This window comes from Cynara cardunculus (genome assembly GCF_001531365.2).
Source record: "Cynara cardunculus var. scolymus isolate 2C chromosome LG 9, CcrdV1, whole genome shotgun sequence".
In the NCBI taxonomy this organism is placed as follows: domain Eukaryota; kingdom Viridiplantae; phylum Streptophyta; class Magnoliopsida; order Asterales; family Asteraceae; genus Cynara; species Cynara cardunculus.
In genome coordinates this window covers 17,624,279-17,636,889 of record NC_037536.1, presented here as the reverse complement: position 1 = coordinate 17,636,889, position 12,611 = coordinate 17,624,279, and the positions used below count along the sequence as shown (strand labels likewise).

The 12,611-nt window shown below is 34.8% G+C and overlaps 2 protein-coding genes across 9 annotated transcripts; one reads left to right on the top strand and one right to left on the bottom strand.

Moving 5' to 3' along the window:
* The first annotated feature begins 4,246 nt into the window (after positions 1-4,246).
* On the top strand, positions 4,247-12,611 carry LOC112518596 (exocyst complex component EXO70B1-like). Of its 6 annotated transcripts, none has more exons than XR_003069811.1 (3): positions 4,247-6,344; positions 12,090-12,224; positions 12,366-12,611. XR_003069811.1 is itself a non-coding variant. In XM_025126358.1 (2 exons), exon 1 carries the CDS (start codon positions 4,444-4,446, stop codon positions 6,331-6,333), a length of 1,890 nt encoding a protein of 629 aa, XP_024982126.1. In that variant the 5' UTR covers positions 4,247-4,443; the 3' UTR covers positions 6,334-6,344; positions 12,366-12,611. The 6 variants fall into 6 exon arrangements, 2 of the variants coding, with proteins under 2 accessions (XP_024982126.1, XP_024982125.1); XR_003069812.1 differs by having other exon boundaries at positions 12,090-12,237; XM_025126358.1 differs by lacking the exon at positions 12,090-12,224.
* LOC112518599 (GDSL esterase/lipase At2g30220-like) lies at positions 6,439-9,063 on the bottom strand. Of its 3 annotated transcripts, none has more exons than XM_025126360.1 (3): positions 8,331-9,063; positions 7,657-7,918; positions 6,439-7,580 (listed from the first exon to the last, which is right to left on the bottom strand). In XM_025126360.1, the coding sequence occupies exons 1-3, from the start codon at positions 8,928-8,930 to the stop codon at positions 7,393-7,395; spliced, it is 1,050 nt and encodes a 349-aa protein (XP_024982128.1). In that variant the 5' UTR covers positions 8,931-9,063; the 3' UTR covers positions 6,439-7,392. The 3 variants fall into 3 exon arrangements, with proteins under 3 accessions (XP_024982128.1, XP_024982129.1, XP_024982130.1); XM_025126361.1 differs by having other exon boundaries at positions 7,370-7,560; XM_025126362.1 differs by having other exon boundaries at positions 7,488-7,596.

Below are 12,611 nucleotides of genomic sequence, written 5' to 3'. Positions count from 1 at the left end.
ATATTTGATTTTCAATGTTGGTATAATCAATGTAATGACAACTCGTTATTATTTTTATTGTTTTACTAAAATATATTTGTATACATTGTTTTTATTTCAAAACATTGGTAATAAATGTATTCGTTGCAAGGAATAAACTATTATTTGTTTTTATATAAAAAAAATAGTTTTGGAAAAAAAAACATGTATTTAAAAATCGTCAAAAAGAAAAATAATTGTATTTTATTTTCGGTATAATTATTATTTTTTCTTTATTTTGTCTTGGTTATCTACATTTTATGTTTTATCTTTCTTGTTGTTTTAAGCATTTCGTTCATAAATTTTGTATTTATAATATTTCAAAATTATTTAAGTTTCTGTTTTATTTGATTTTCGTTTTCTTCTACGTTGTTTCTGTTGGTTGTTCATGTGGATGTATAACAAGAAATGTATAACTTAAGTTCGTATTGCACAAAGTTCAGGCCTTTTAAACCCGTTTCAGTTAGTAAAAAAGGTATGGATTTTTTAAGGCTCGGTTTAGGTTTCGGGTTGATGGGCTTCCAGACGTGGTTTTTTGGTCTTTCAGGCTTAATCAGATTTTTTAGTAAGGTCGCACATGGGTTGGGCTGGTCGGGGTTGAACGCACTTGAACAACCCAAATCATTGCTTACAGTTTGAAAAATCTCAAACCAACCCAAACCTTGTGAGTTAGGTCGGGTTGAATTTTAGTATATCAATTTACAATCTAACTAACTGTTTGTGTTTAAACGAAGTAAAATCAAAATAAGAATATACAAAAAATGCTAACAAACTAAAAAACGAAGGTTAATGCAAATAATATAATTTTGAATATAGTTAATCACACGTTAGTCTAACGTCTGGTTTTCTCGTGTAAAGTTGGATTTGTAGTTATCTGTCGAGTGGACTTGTTTTCACAAAATAACGAGATCAAATTAGGATGATGTACATGCAAAGCGCGTAACAAATACTTGAGCCATACAAGTTCTGCAGTAGTGGAAGCCATAGCCCTATATTCAGTTTTGGATAACGATTTTGAAACCGTGGGTGGGTTCTTGGATTTCCAATAAATCATTAAGTGTCATGCAGAACCCTTGTCATTGATCCACGAGAATCAATGCTCGTCTCCAATCAAAATCTGAATAAGCTTGCAACTGACACTTACAATTTATTTTATTGGTTCATTGTATTTTACCAATGATATGTTGCTACACGGAAAGAGAAAATGATATGCTTATTTCTTTATAAGTTCAAGGATTTATTCGTTCAAAAAATACAAAAACTTAATCGTTCAAAATATGAAAGTTCAAACATTTTCTTTATTCAATTTCAGTAAATTCGCGAATTTATTTGATAAAGAAAATCAAAGATTTAAATCACTTTACACATTGGTTTTTTAAAAATTCATTTATTACAAAAAGTACCCTGTAATACGAGTTTTCATTTAATTTTGGTCCCTTTTATTACAATCATATGTGCTTCAAATAAAGGACATGTTGGTCATTTTATATACAAATTTCATAAAAGGAAAAAGTTCTGACCACCCACCACCACCACCACCTTCAATTGAGCTTACCACCACCAACCACCACCATCAAGAATATTAAAATCAAAATACCAAACTCATGTAAATTTATTGAAAAAAAATCAAATCTAAATCTAAATCGAACTACTATAATAAATAAAATTAGAGGGTCGTTTATCAAACTTTTATCTGATAAGTACTTATCAAATGTCATTCATCTTGCAGGATGATCACGACAATGGCATAGAATCTTACCTGATAAAAAAATAGCATACCAAAAATTTCATCTAAGTGATAGGTAAGACTCCTATCCTATGCGTTTACCAAGTAAAAAACATTTACCAACAATCCATTTTGATGAGCAATAAAGAGGCAGAGCAAAATCCAATAATCTTATCCGAGAATGTTACCTCGATAAAGTAAGTGTAAGTTGTGACTATTGTCCGTAACTGCTTATCCGATAGACATTTGATAAACGACCATCGAGTCAAACTACATTTTAAAACCTTAAATCAAACGATGTACATTCTTTGAAACAAAAGGATATGCACAAGCGTATACAGATCCCTAATGGTGGAGGCTAAAATGACGATTTTACCCTTATCTGATGTTAGATGTTAGTTGTTGGTCGAAGAGATCAAAACTAAAAGAAAACTCAAAACCATTAAGTTTTTTTATTGTTGTAATAAATGAATTGTAGTTACTAAAACCAAACAAATAATTGTAATGAATGAATTGTAGTTACTAAAACCATTAAGTTTTTTATTGTTGTAATAAATGAATTGTAGTTACTAAAACTCAAAACCACAAATCAAATGTTAAATTAGGAAATTAAGAATTTTGGTATTTTAACTTAAAATATTAATTAAGAGCATTTTAGAGATTTTATAAATGTTCTATCTCATCTCTCATATTTCCTCTCATCGACGAATCTTATTCCGATGAATTTTATGTGAACACAAGATACATATTGTGATACCTACAAATGATATTCACTGTGATACCCATATATACATAGAATATGCACTATGTGATACCCTTTATAAAGCAATGAAAACAACGAAAATGCACATTATGATACGTTTCATAAAATAAAGAAAATACATTATGATACATGTGAAACATGTGAACGTTATTGTTACGATATACTTTGATTCACAAACGTCTCTAAAATACGATGTACATTAAGTAATTGATATACTAGGTAACTAATTTTAATTAAATATTTTATTCTAAAAAACTTAATTAACTATTTTGATTAGTTGTCAAAAATATAATTACTATATTACCCTTTTAGTTTATCTAAAAAATATCCTTAAATATCTCATACGAGTGGTTCACATTGAATCTTACGGTTATCACAAACTAATCAATTATATCTTGAATGAGCCTCTACACACACATATATGTGTGTGTGCATATATATATATATATATATATAATTAGAGGGAACGAGAATGGTAACTTATTTAAGAGAATACGAAGACGGTCAAAACACGTGCAAAATCACACGTGATTTTACATTAACAGTCAAAAAAGGTGTGAAGGTGACTTTGGCCGCGTCTTCAAGTCACGGGGCAAAGCTGTGTGAATCACATGTAATTTTGTACATGTTGTTAATGTAAATTCACATGTGATTCGACCGTCTTTTTATTTTATTAAATATGTATAACTCTCGTTTGAACTCAACTCCATATAATTAATTTATAAATTGTTGAAGATGAATGTGACATGTTGATCAATTGGATCGATAAAGAGATATACATTTCAACACAAATATTTCAAGGTTCTACCAATGAATTCCAAAAATATTTTCAATGAAATTACGAGACGCACTCCAATGAAATTCATCATCAACTCCAGTAGTTGAACACATTTGGTTGAATCAAGATTACGAAGGATGTATATTATTTATTTAATTTTTAATGTTATTTTTTTATAAAGATTAATATTTTAGTATTTTTGCACTTTTTTAAACTGTAAGTATAAAATTATATTTCTGTTTGAATTTAATTGACAAATTAAAAATAATATAGAAAAATGAAAACTAATAAGTTATATTTAATTTTTTTATATAACTTTGCAATATATATATATATATATTAAATTATGTAATAATCTATAAATTAAAAAAATAAATAAAAAGTAAGATTTTTATAAAAATAATTATACAGTTTTATTGAGATAACAATAATATTACATAAGAAATATGACAAGATTCTTACTTTATTGAGATAACAATAATAGAGTTCGTTTTAAATACAACTCATCATATTTGTACAATCAATGCAACCCGATAAATTGAGATGTTTATGGAAATAATGAGAATTTATTTATTATGATTTGAATATTTATGGAATATGAATAGAATTCATTGATTATGATCAATATTTTATATTAGAAAACAATCAAAACTTTTATGAAATCATATATTCATCAAATTAAATGAATGATTGAAATTAGATTGTATTAGTTATACAAATATAAAAAACTGTATAATAATCCACCTCAACAATAATATTACATAAGAAATATGACAAATAAGGTTTTTAAAGGTTACAATATCGTAGATAATAAAAATAGAATACCTAAAATAATATTACCATATAAAAGATAATATATATTTCCATTTTAATGTAATTTCATTTTAGAATAAAACGAAAACAGAATCAAATTCGGATAAAAATATCTCTCTCTCTCTCTCTCTCTCTCTCTCTCTCTCTCTCTCTCTCCGGTCTTCTTCTTCATCGCCTTCAAACCCTCGATGTCCTTTTATATTATTTCTTTCACAGAATCCGCGTCTTCCATGAACTTTCCCGTGATCTCATCTCATCTCTCTTCAATTCATCAACCACAAAAACCCATCTCAATCTTCCAATTTCATTCATCACTCAGAAACCCTACTACATTTTGATTCAATCATGGCTGAAAATGGCGAAGAAAAGCTCATTGCTGTCGCCCGTCACATAGCTAAAACCCTCGGCCACACCGACAATGCAATGGCCGATGATATACTTCAAATCTTCTCTAACTTTGATGGCAGGTTACGTGAGAAGCTCACTGAAAACTTAAGTGATGGTGATGATTCACGAAACGGTGTAGCTGTGCTTGATCAAACCCTAAGATCTCTTGATCGTCAGATCTCTAGGTACGTCACTGTTAATCACCCAATCTGGTCTGATTCCGCCGATGCTTCCACTTTCCTTGATGCTGTTGATGAACTTGTTGCCGCGATCCGCGAGTGGACTCCCATGGCTGCTGATAAATCCGTCACGGCTTGTCTCGATCGAGCCGAGGATTTGCTCCAGCAGTGTATGTTTCGGCTTGAGGAGGAGTTTAAGCTGCTAATGGAACGCGGCGGCGCTGAGCCTTTCGATAACGCTGTGAGAGATGGAGGAGCTTACTTAGATTCCGATGATGAAGAAGACAATGATGGATATGATGATGTAGAGATTCCGATGGCGCATCCGGTGTCGGATTACAACATCATAATTGACGCGCTTCCGTCCGGAACCATCAACGATCTACACGAGATCTCCAAGAGAATGGTAAGTGCGGGATATGGAAAGGAGTGTTCGCTCGCGTACAGCTCTTGCCGCAGGGATTTCTTAGAAGAAAGCCTCTCGAGATTAGGTTTTTCAGGGTTACAGAAATCAAATGCGGCTCTGGAAGATGATGATAACGAAGTCGAAATCGACAAGTGGATCAAAGCAGTCAACATGGCTGTTCGAGTCTTTTACCCCAGTGAACGCCGCCTCTGCGACCGTGTTTTTGGGTACTCCTCCGCCACCGCTGCTGTGGCAGATCTTTCATTCATGGAGGCCTGTAGAGTGTCCTCCAAGGAGCTGCTCAATTTTGCTAATGGAATCGCAATGGGTAGCAGAGCACCAGATAGATTGTTCAAGATTCTTGACGTTTTTGAAGCCGTGAAGGATTTGTTGCCCGAAATCGAGGTACTGTTTGCTGATCAATATTGTCTGTTCCTTAGAAATGAAGCCATGGGAGTTTGGAAGAGATTAGGGGAATCAATTAGAGGAATATTTATGGAATTAGAGAATTTAATCCGCCGTGATCCAGCAAAAGCTGCTGTTCCTGGTGGCGGTCTTCATCCCATAACCCGTTACGTGATGAATTACCTCCGAGCTGCATGTTCTAGACCAACCCTAGAACAAGTTTTTGATGAAAATGTGGTACCTCCTGTGGGTATCGATAGATCATTATCACCTTCTTCTCCATTAGCAGTACAGATGGCTTGGATCATGGAAGTTTTGGAGAGTAATCTAGAGGCTAAATCCAAGATTTACAGGGACCCTGCTTTATCCTCTGTTTTCATGATGAACAATGGAAGGTATATTGTTAAAAAGGTTAAAGATGATGAATTGGGTTCACTTTTAGGAGATGATTGGGTCCGGAAGCACACAGCAAAAGTCCGGCAATATCATGTGAATTACCAAAGAAGTTCGTGGAATAAGATACTGAATGCCTTAAAATTGGACAACAATAGCTTATCTCCTAATGTTGCTTCCAAGGCCTTCAAAGAGAAGCTTAAGCTATTTAATTCTCAATTTGAGGAGATTTGTAGAACTCAATCGACATGGGCTATATTTGATGAGCAGTTAAAAGAGGAATTGAAGCTTTCTGTGGGTGCAAATTTGCTCCCTGCTTATAGAAATTTTCTTGGCAGGTTTCATAATATTCAAGATATTGGGAAATATGCAGAGAAACATGTTAAGTTCAATGTTGAAGATGTTGAGGCTCGAATCGATGGCTTGTTTCAAGGAACTGCTGTATCAGGAAGTGGTCGGAAATGAAAAGCCAGCAAGTAAGCAACTCTTGTTTTTATGTTTCTGTGGGTCAAGTTCAGTTTTGTATCATACTGTCATATGTATGCATGACGTTCTAGCCTAGTTTATGGATGTTGTATGCCATGTAACATTTGTTAAATTTTGGCCATTTGTATGTGGTTAATGTTGATCCATCGATGCCCAAAATATTCAATTTGTTATTGGAAACTAATTGAACTTGATCATATTAACCTTGTGGTAACAAGAAACTAATTGAACTTGATCATATACACTCTAGTTTGATGGTCTAGCATCTTTCCCGAACCAAAAAGACATGGGCATGCCTACACACCAAACCACACAAACCCAGTATGTCCCACCTGGAGGTTGGGTTTCGGGATGGATGTATGCAGGCTTATCATCTAACCGAAGAGTAGACCATTTATTTCCATGAAAACTCCTGGCCTGTGCAAGTGTGTGGAAAGGAAAAAACTTGCTTAAATTTTTTACAGAACTAGAGCATACGAAGAACTTCATAGGATGAAATACGATGCTAAAATTTGAAAACAAGTTAGAAGTAAGCAACCACATTCAAAACGACAGGCAAACAAACAACCAAAACATACAAATAGAAGCAGGTACAAGAAAACATAACCAAGGTAGGAATAACACACACCCCTACTTGGAAAATCTAACTGCCAGCTCACTAACCCTACCCCCTCCTCTATCTTTTCAGATCCCTTCTTTTCCTCCATCTAGGCTAGCTACAAGTTCCCACCTCTAGTTTGCTACCCTAACCTAGGGTTCCAAGAACTCCTATCAGAGGCCATATCCTTATAAATGACAAGAACATTATTTATTTGATGGGTATTTTGCATATATCTAACTCGTAGGTAAGTGTTGAAACCTGTATATGGATTTAGAAGTATCTTAAACACCTATGGAGTGGTGTGACCATTGTTCGATAATATGGCTCGATGATTTGAATACTAGGAGCCCAGGTGCCAAAATTATCGTTGTAAAATAGGTTTAGTAAAATAGAGCTGTATTGTTTGCAGGAAATGAATAAACAATTCAGTGCATTTTCTACAACTTGTCGAGGATTTGTTTCTTGAGGCATTCAGTAACATAACGGTAAGCTTTTTCACTAGGATGAATGCTATCGAAAAACAAGTATTCTGAAGAGTTTTGACACAATGGAGTGAGTGGTGTGCATATAGGTCCTGCTTCCAGCAACCCTGTTCCACAGCATCCCTTCATGGTTTCACGAAAACCTGAAACAGTTGCTCTCTGAATCACTAGTTACTAATATGTTTTGGCTGAAAAACAAACTTTTTATCATAAACACACCGTGTTTTTCTGGACTTTTAATCATGTCCATTATAGGCTTGTATATATCTGCATAGAAGATTTTGCTTCCTTCAAGAGACGACTGTATATGAGGCAAGAGTTCTATAAGCTTCCTGTTATAGGCTTGACCATCCACATTCTGTTCCTCTACACATGTTCTACCAAATTGTCCTTTAAACTTGGCTGTAATTTGTATCGGTAGACAACCAATAGGTGGAAGCCCAGTTATTATCAGTGTCCGGCAACCAAGATTATAGAGCTCCTGCAAGTTCATACAAGTTACGGTTTTGTGGGCCTCATAAACATATGCACACAAAAAACCAAACCAAACCAACTTGGTATGTCCCACTCGGAGGTAGGGGAGGGGGGTGTATGGAAACCTGACCTCTGTCCTTAGAGTAGATCTGTTTCAGTGAAGACCCCCGGCTTGTGCAAAATGTTTAAAAAGAAAGGTCAAGGCTTGCCCAAAAGAAATAACGGAAAAAGCAAAATAAGAACTTGAAGAAAAAAAGGGTGTATGCACACACTCATAAATATACATTCATACACATAAATGTACTTATGTACGTGTAGATACATGTATGTATCTTGTAGTTCAGCTAATACACATACATGAACATATACACACATGTGCATATTAGAGATAGAGAGAGAGAGAGAGAGAGAGAGATGACCTTAACAAAGTCATGGAGCCTTTCGAGAATGAAATCTTGGTACTTATGGATGTTGAACTCGACCCTTCTTGTGGGAACGTCATAGAAGTTGAAAATAAAATCATTAGTACCTGCACCAACACTAACCAACGCCTGACCTATTATTCTCTGTGCTGCTTCTTCTCCAGCCATCTTCTTCAACCTCTCTCTATAACTCTTGAAGTAGTTCAGTTGTTGGGACATCGGTATAACTCTTGTGAGAGCAGCAGTGAGGCGGTCATATCCAGTTCCAGCTGACGCAAAACAGACACCTGTCTGCAGTTCATAGGCAGAAAGATCTGGCTGTAGAAAGGGCGGAATTGTCTGTTTTACCCCTAGCAGAGATGCCAATAAATCAACGGCTAACTTCCCGTTTGAAAATCTTCCTGTGGGAACATGGCCTGGGAAGTCTTTCCCGTAAGGGTAATGGTTAGCTTTACTAAGGGTAGTTATGTAATTGTTATTGCCCGTGTCAACCGTTGAATCACCAAAGACGAGGATGGCAGGAAACTTGAAGTTTTGGCCATTAGTTTTCTGGGGTAGAACCTGCAGTAGTAACAGGAAGAAGGGAAGATGAAGCATTGATTTGGTTAGTATTGTGAAACATTCATTTGTGAATAAAACACATGAGCAAGGTTATGTAGGGGGTGTTTTGATTAGCTGCTAAGTGATGGTATTGATGTTTTGGAGTAAAAGTTAAACAGTGAAAAACCTCAAAGCAAGAATGAATCATTTCTATGTAGCACGGACTCTATGGATATAGATATAGATATAGATATAGATATAGATATAGAGATAATGACATGGGAGTCTGCAAGTCGCACTGTCATGTGATAGATACAGACATAGAGATATTGACATGGGATGCAACCTCTGAGGGGGCCTTGTGAGTTTTGGGAAGTCTGCAAGCCGCACTGTCATGTGATAGAATAACGAGACGAGTTGGATGAATATCCAGATTTTTATATTTTATATATAGAAAAAGAAAAGGATGAGCCTAATGATGTTTTATATAGCTCGATTTAGTCCGATACATTTTCGGTTTGGTTCTTCAATTTTGTAATTGATGGGCGGAATGCATCGGACTATTGGTGACGAGTCGATCCTCCAAGTTTAGATTCAAGTCAAGGTATTAATCATGGTCTGCAGGTTATTGCATATGCTTGGTGATCATGCAAAAAGTGAACGATTCGGGTTAAAATAAGTTTGGGTTCTTGGATGGATAGGGTCGGGTCGGGTTGATCCTCCAAGTTTAGATTCAAGTCAAGTTAAAAGACAATTCGATCATCCATTCAATGTTGGATTTTGCTAACCGAACCAATACAATAGCCATTGGACAACTGATTAATCCAATCCAATGGATGAATGGATCAATTCGGTTCCATCCATTGGATTTTCTTGTTGGATCAAATTGGATCTGGTCAATATTAATCGGAATGGATCAAATTTGATCCATCCAACATCTAGTGGGTGATTGGATCAAATCCATGGAATGTGTTGATTCAATCCAATTTTCCAACAATTAAAATAAATTGATTAATCATTTTTAATGGGATAAAAACCAACGCAACAAGTTCCTATTTAAGCAAATTGATTTTTTTTTTTAAAATTAGGTGATAGATGGATAACCGGATGGTTAATTGGATGTTGGTCGGTTCTGAACTGCCCTCTAAGAACCGACCGATCCGAATTGGATGCTGAAATATTCAATCCGATTCAATCCAATTACAATTGGATATCCAATTATGTTCGGTCGGTCCAACTAGATGATTTAACTTTCTGTACACCCCTAGCAACAAAACCCCTATGGTACGCAAAAAATGGTTGGTTTTGGTCCTTTCCACACTGAACGGTTTGTTGATTCTGTTCAATAACTTTTTCTTTTATTTGCATTTCATTTCCTTAAACAATGGAATTTACTCTTTTTATGTTACAACACCATCCAGCACTAGCTACTAAGGACTATCACCATGTCAACTAACCACCACAAGAAACATCTCATCTCAAATTATTTTAGAGCAAAAACGACGTACACCCTTGAGTTTTCTTTGCTTGTTCTGCAGTACGAGCCTAATACAAAACTGCACATAATATGATACGATGAAGAGGGGCTACCCTCTTTTAATTTCCGCAACAAACCATCAAACCAAATGTGTTGGTACATGGACATAAAAGGTAGAAAAAACAACCAAAGCAGAGCCATCCGCTGCAGATATGACGCCTTTTCTCATTAATCATCTATACCTTCTCGCTATTCACACTTGAAAATCGTCGTATGTATGATCGACTTTGGATGTCGAATCAGTGAGCTGGACGAACCAACCCTTTTCCAAGATATAGGAAAATTTGAAGAAATCAAAATCTTGGATCTTGATTTGGTTTTGTTTGGTTTGATATTTTTTATCTATTAATTAGTTTCTAAAATTAGAAAAAAAATCAACATGGACTTCCTCCTACAAAGTCCAATTAAACAAATCCCAATAAGCCCACAATTACAGCCCAATAAGGATAGGTGTTTGATATAATAAATATTAAAAAAATATTTATTTATTAACCGAAACCATGCTATAAACGAAAGGGGTTTTAGAGAAGAAACATTCAGAGGCGGTTTTAAAAATGTAACTAAACATCTCTAAAACTTTTAGAGACAAAATAAGATAACAAAAAATAAGAAATGTAACTGCAGGTAGTAAGACTTCTAGAGAAGAATTTTAAGTCAAATAAGACGCAACGAAAACTTTTAGAGACGCTTTTTCTGAGAACAAAAAGTATCCAAAAGTTGAAGCAAAAGCTTTAGTAACGTTTTTATTAGCGTCCTAAAAGTAGTAAAGGTTTTTTAAAAAAAAAATTCAACAAAGGGTTTTAGTTACATTTGCGAAAGCATATCTAAAGGCTTTATTATATAAAAAAAATCAAAATTACATATAAACTGATTCCGCCGGAAATGAACGGATACGCGCCCTAGTTTTCTCTCCTCCGATCGGTCACTCAATCCATTCTTTTTATGTCGCTCAATTCTACTCACCGGCGCTTGCCATCCCTCTTCTCGTCCTCTCACCAGGCGTATTTAGAACAGGTGAACAATTTGTACCGAAATTGCAAGAACGTCAATTTCTATTTCGCTGTTCTTCAAAATTTAGTCCATCTTTTTAGATTTGATCTTCTCCTCCAGTTCAAGGACAATTATTCTTCACCTTGTTTTTGCCTTCATGTTAATTTTGTTTATCTTGCTGAATCGTAATATGCTGCTCGAACGACAAGAGACTTTGATTTATGTCAATTTTGTTTATCTTGTTCTTCTTTTCATGTTAATTTCGTTCTCTTCCTGGTACCCGGGATTCTTCTGTTGCTGATTAAGGTACAATTTCAGTGGCTTATTAAAAAATCATTTTTGGATAACTAAAGCATTACGAGTAGGATGTAAAAAGAGACACTGTGGAGTTATATCTATCGCTCGCACGCATGAAATGTACATGTACTGAAAGCTACTGTTTGTTTTTCTGTTCATGTTAATTTTGTTTGCGTGCATTCTTCTACATCATCAAGATGATTAGTTGCAGAGAATGATTGGAAGGTTCTAGCCAATGGTTAGTTTGCAGGTGTCATAACTGAGAATCTTGGTCTAACTGTTATTATTTGACATTTTACTTACTTACTTACTTCTCTTTTGTTCCTAGACAGTGGGTTGTGCAAATTCTTGTTCATTCTTTCTGTTTTTTAATATGTATTTCCCCCTTTTAGGTCACTGATCATCTGAAGCAAGTTGCGATGGGGACTAATATTAAAGTTGTTCCAATTCAACAGAAAAGCCTTCTAAGGGCAAAGCGTGAGATTGTTGTTGGAACTCCAGGGAACTAAAAGATTTATGCTTTTCAAGTATTCTTGGATTGTGGTTGTTGAAATCATTACACACTTTTTACTTGTCACAATCTGTTTATTAGGGTCGGTTTTGGTTTTGGTTTTGGTTTGAAACAAATCAATACTTTGACCAATGTTCTATCCACTGTTTTCCTGCAGGTTTTAAGCAAGTGCGATTATGATTATGATTATGATGGTGGTGTTGCTCAAATATTCTGTTTGAGGAGTCTGGTCTTGCCGACTTAAACGTTAACTGCAGTTTTAATATTCTGTTTTCCTGCTTTATGATGCTTAAATAGAATAATGTTAAACTTGAAACTATATTTAGGTTTGAAATATTCAATTTGCTGATCAAATGTTTGATGGATTATTGACTTGTTGTATATAAAGAGGGAAATTGACATC

Coding starts and splice junctions, on each gene's coding strand:
- LOC112518596 (XM_025126358.1), top strand. CDS start 4,444: ATGGCTGAAAATGGCGAAGAAAAGCTCATTGCTGTCGCCCGTCACATA.
- LOC112518599 (XM_025126360.1), bottom strand. CDS start 8,930: ATGCTTCATCTTCCCTTCTTCCTGTTACTACTGCAGGTTCTACCCCAG. Junction 7,919..8,330: donor GGCTCCATGACTTTGTTAAG/GTCATCTCTCTC, acceptor ATGAACTTGCAG/GAGCTCTATAATCTTGGTTG. Junction 7,581..7,656: donor TAAAAGTCCAGAAAAACACG/GTGTGTTTATGA, acceptor CAACTGTTTCAG/GTTTTCGTGAAACCATGAAG.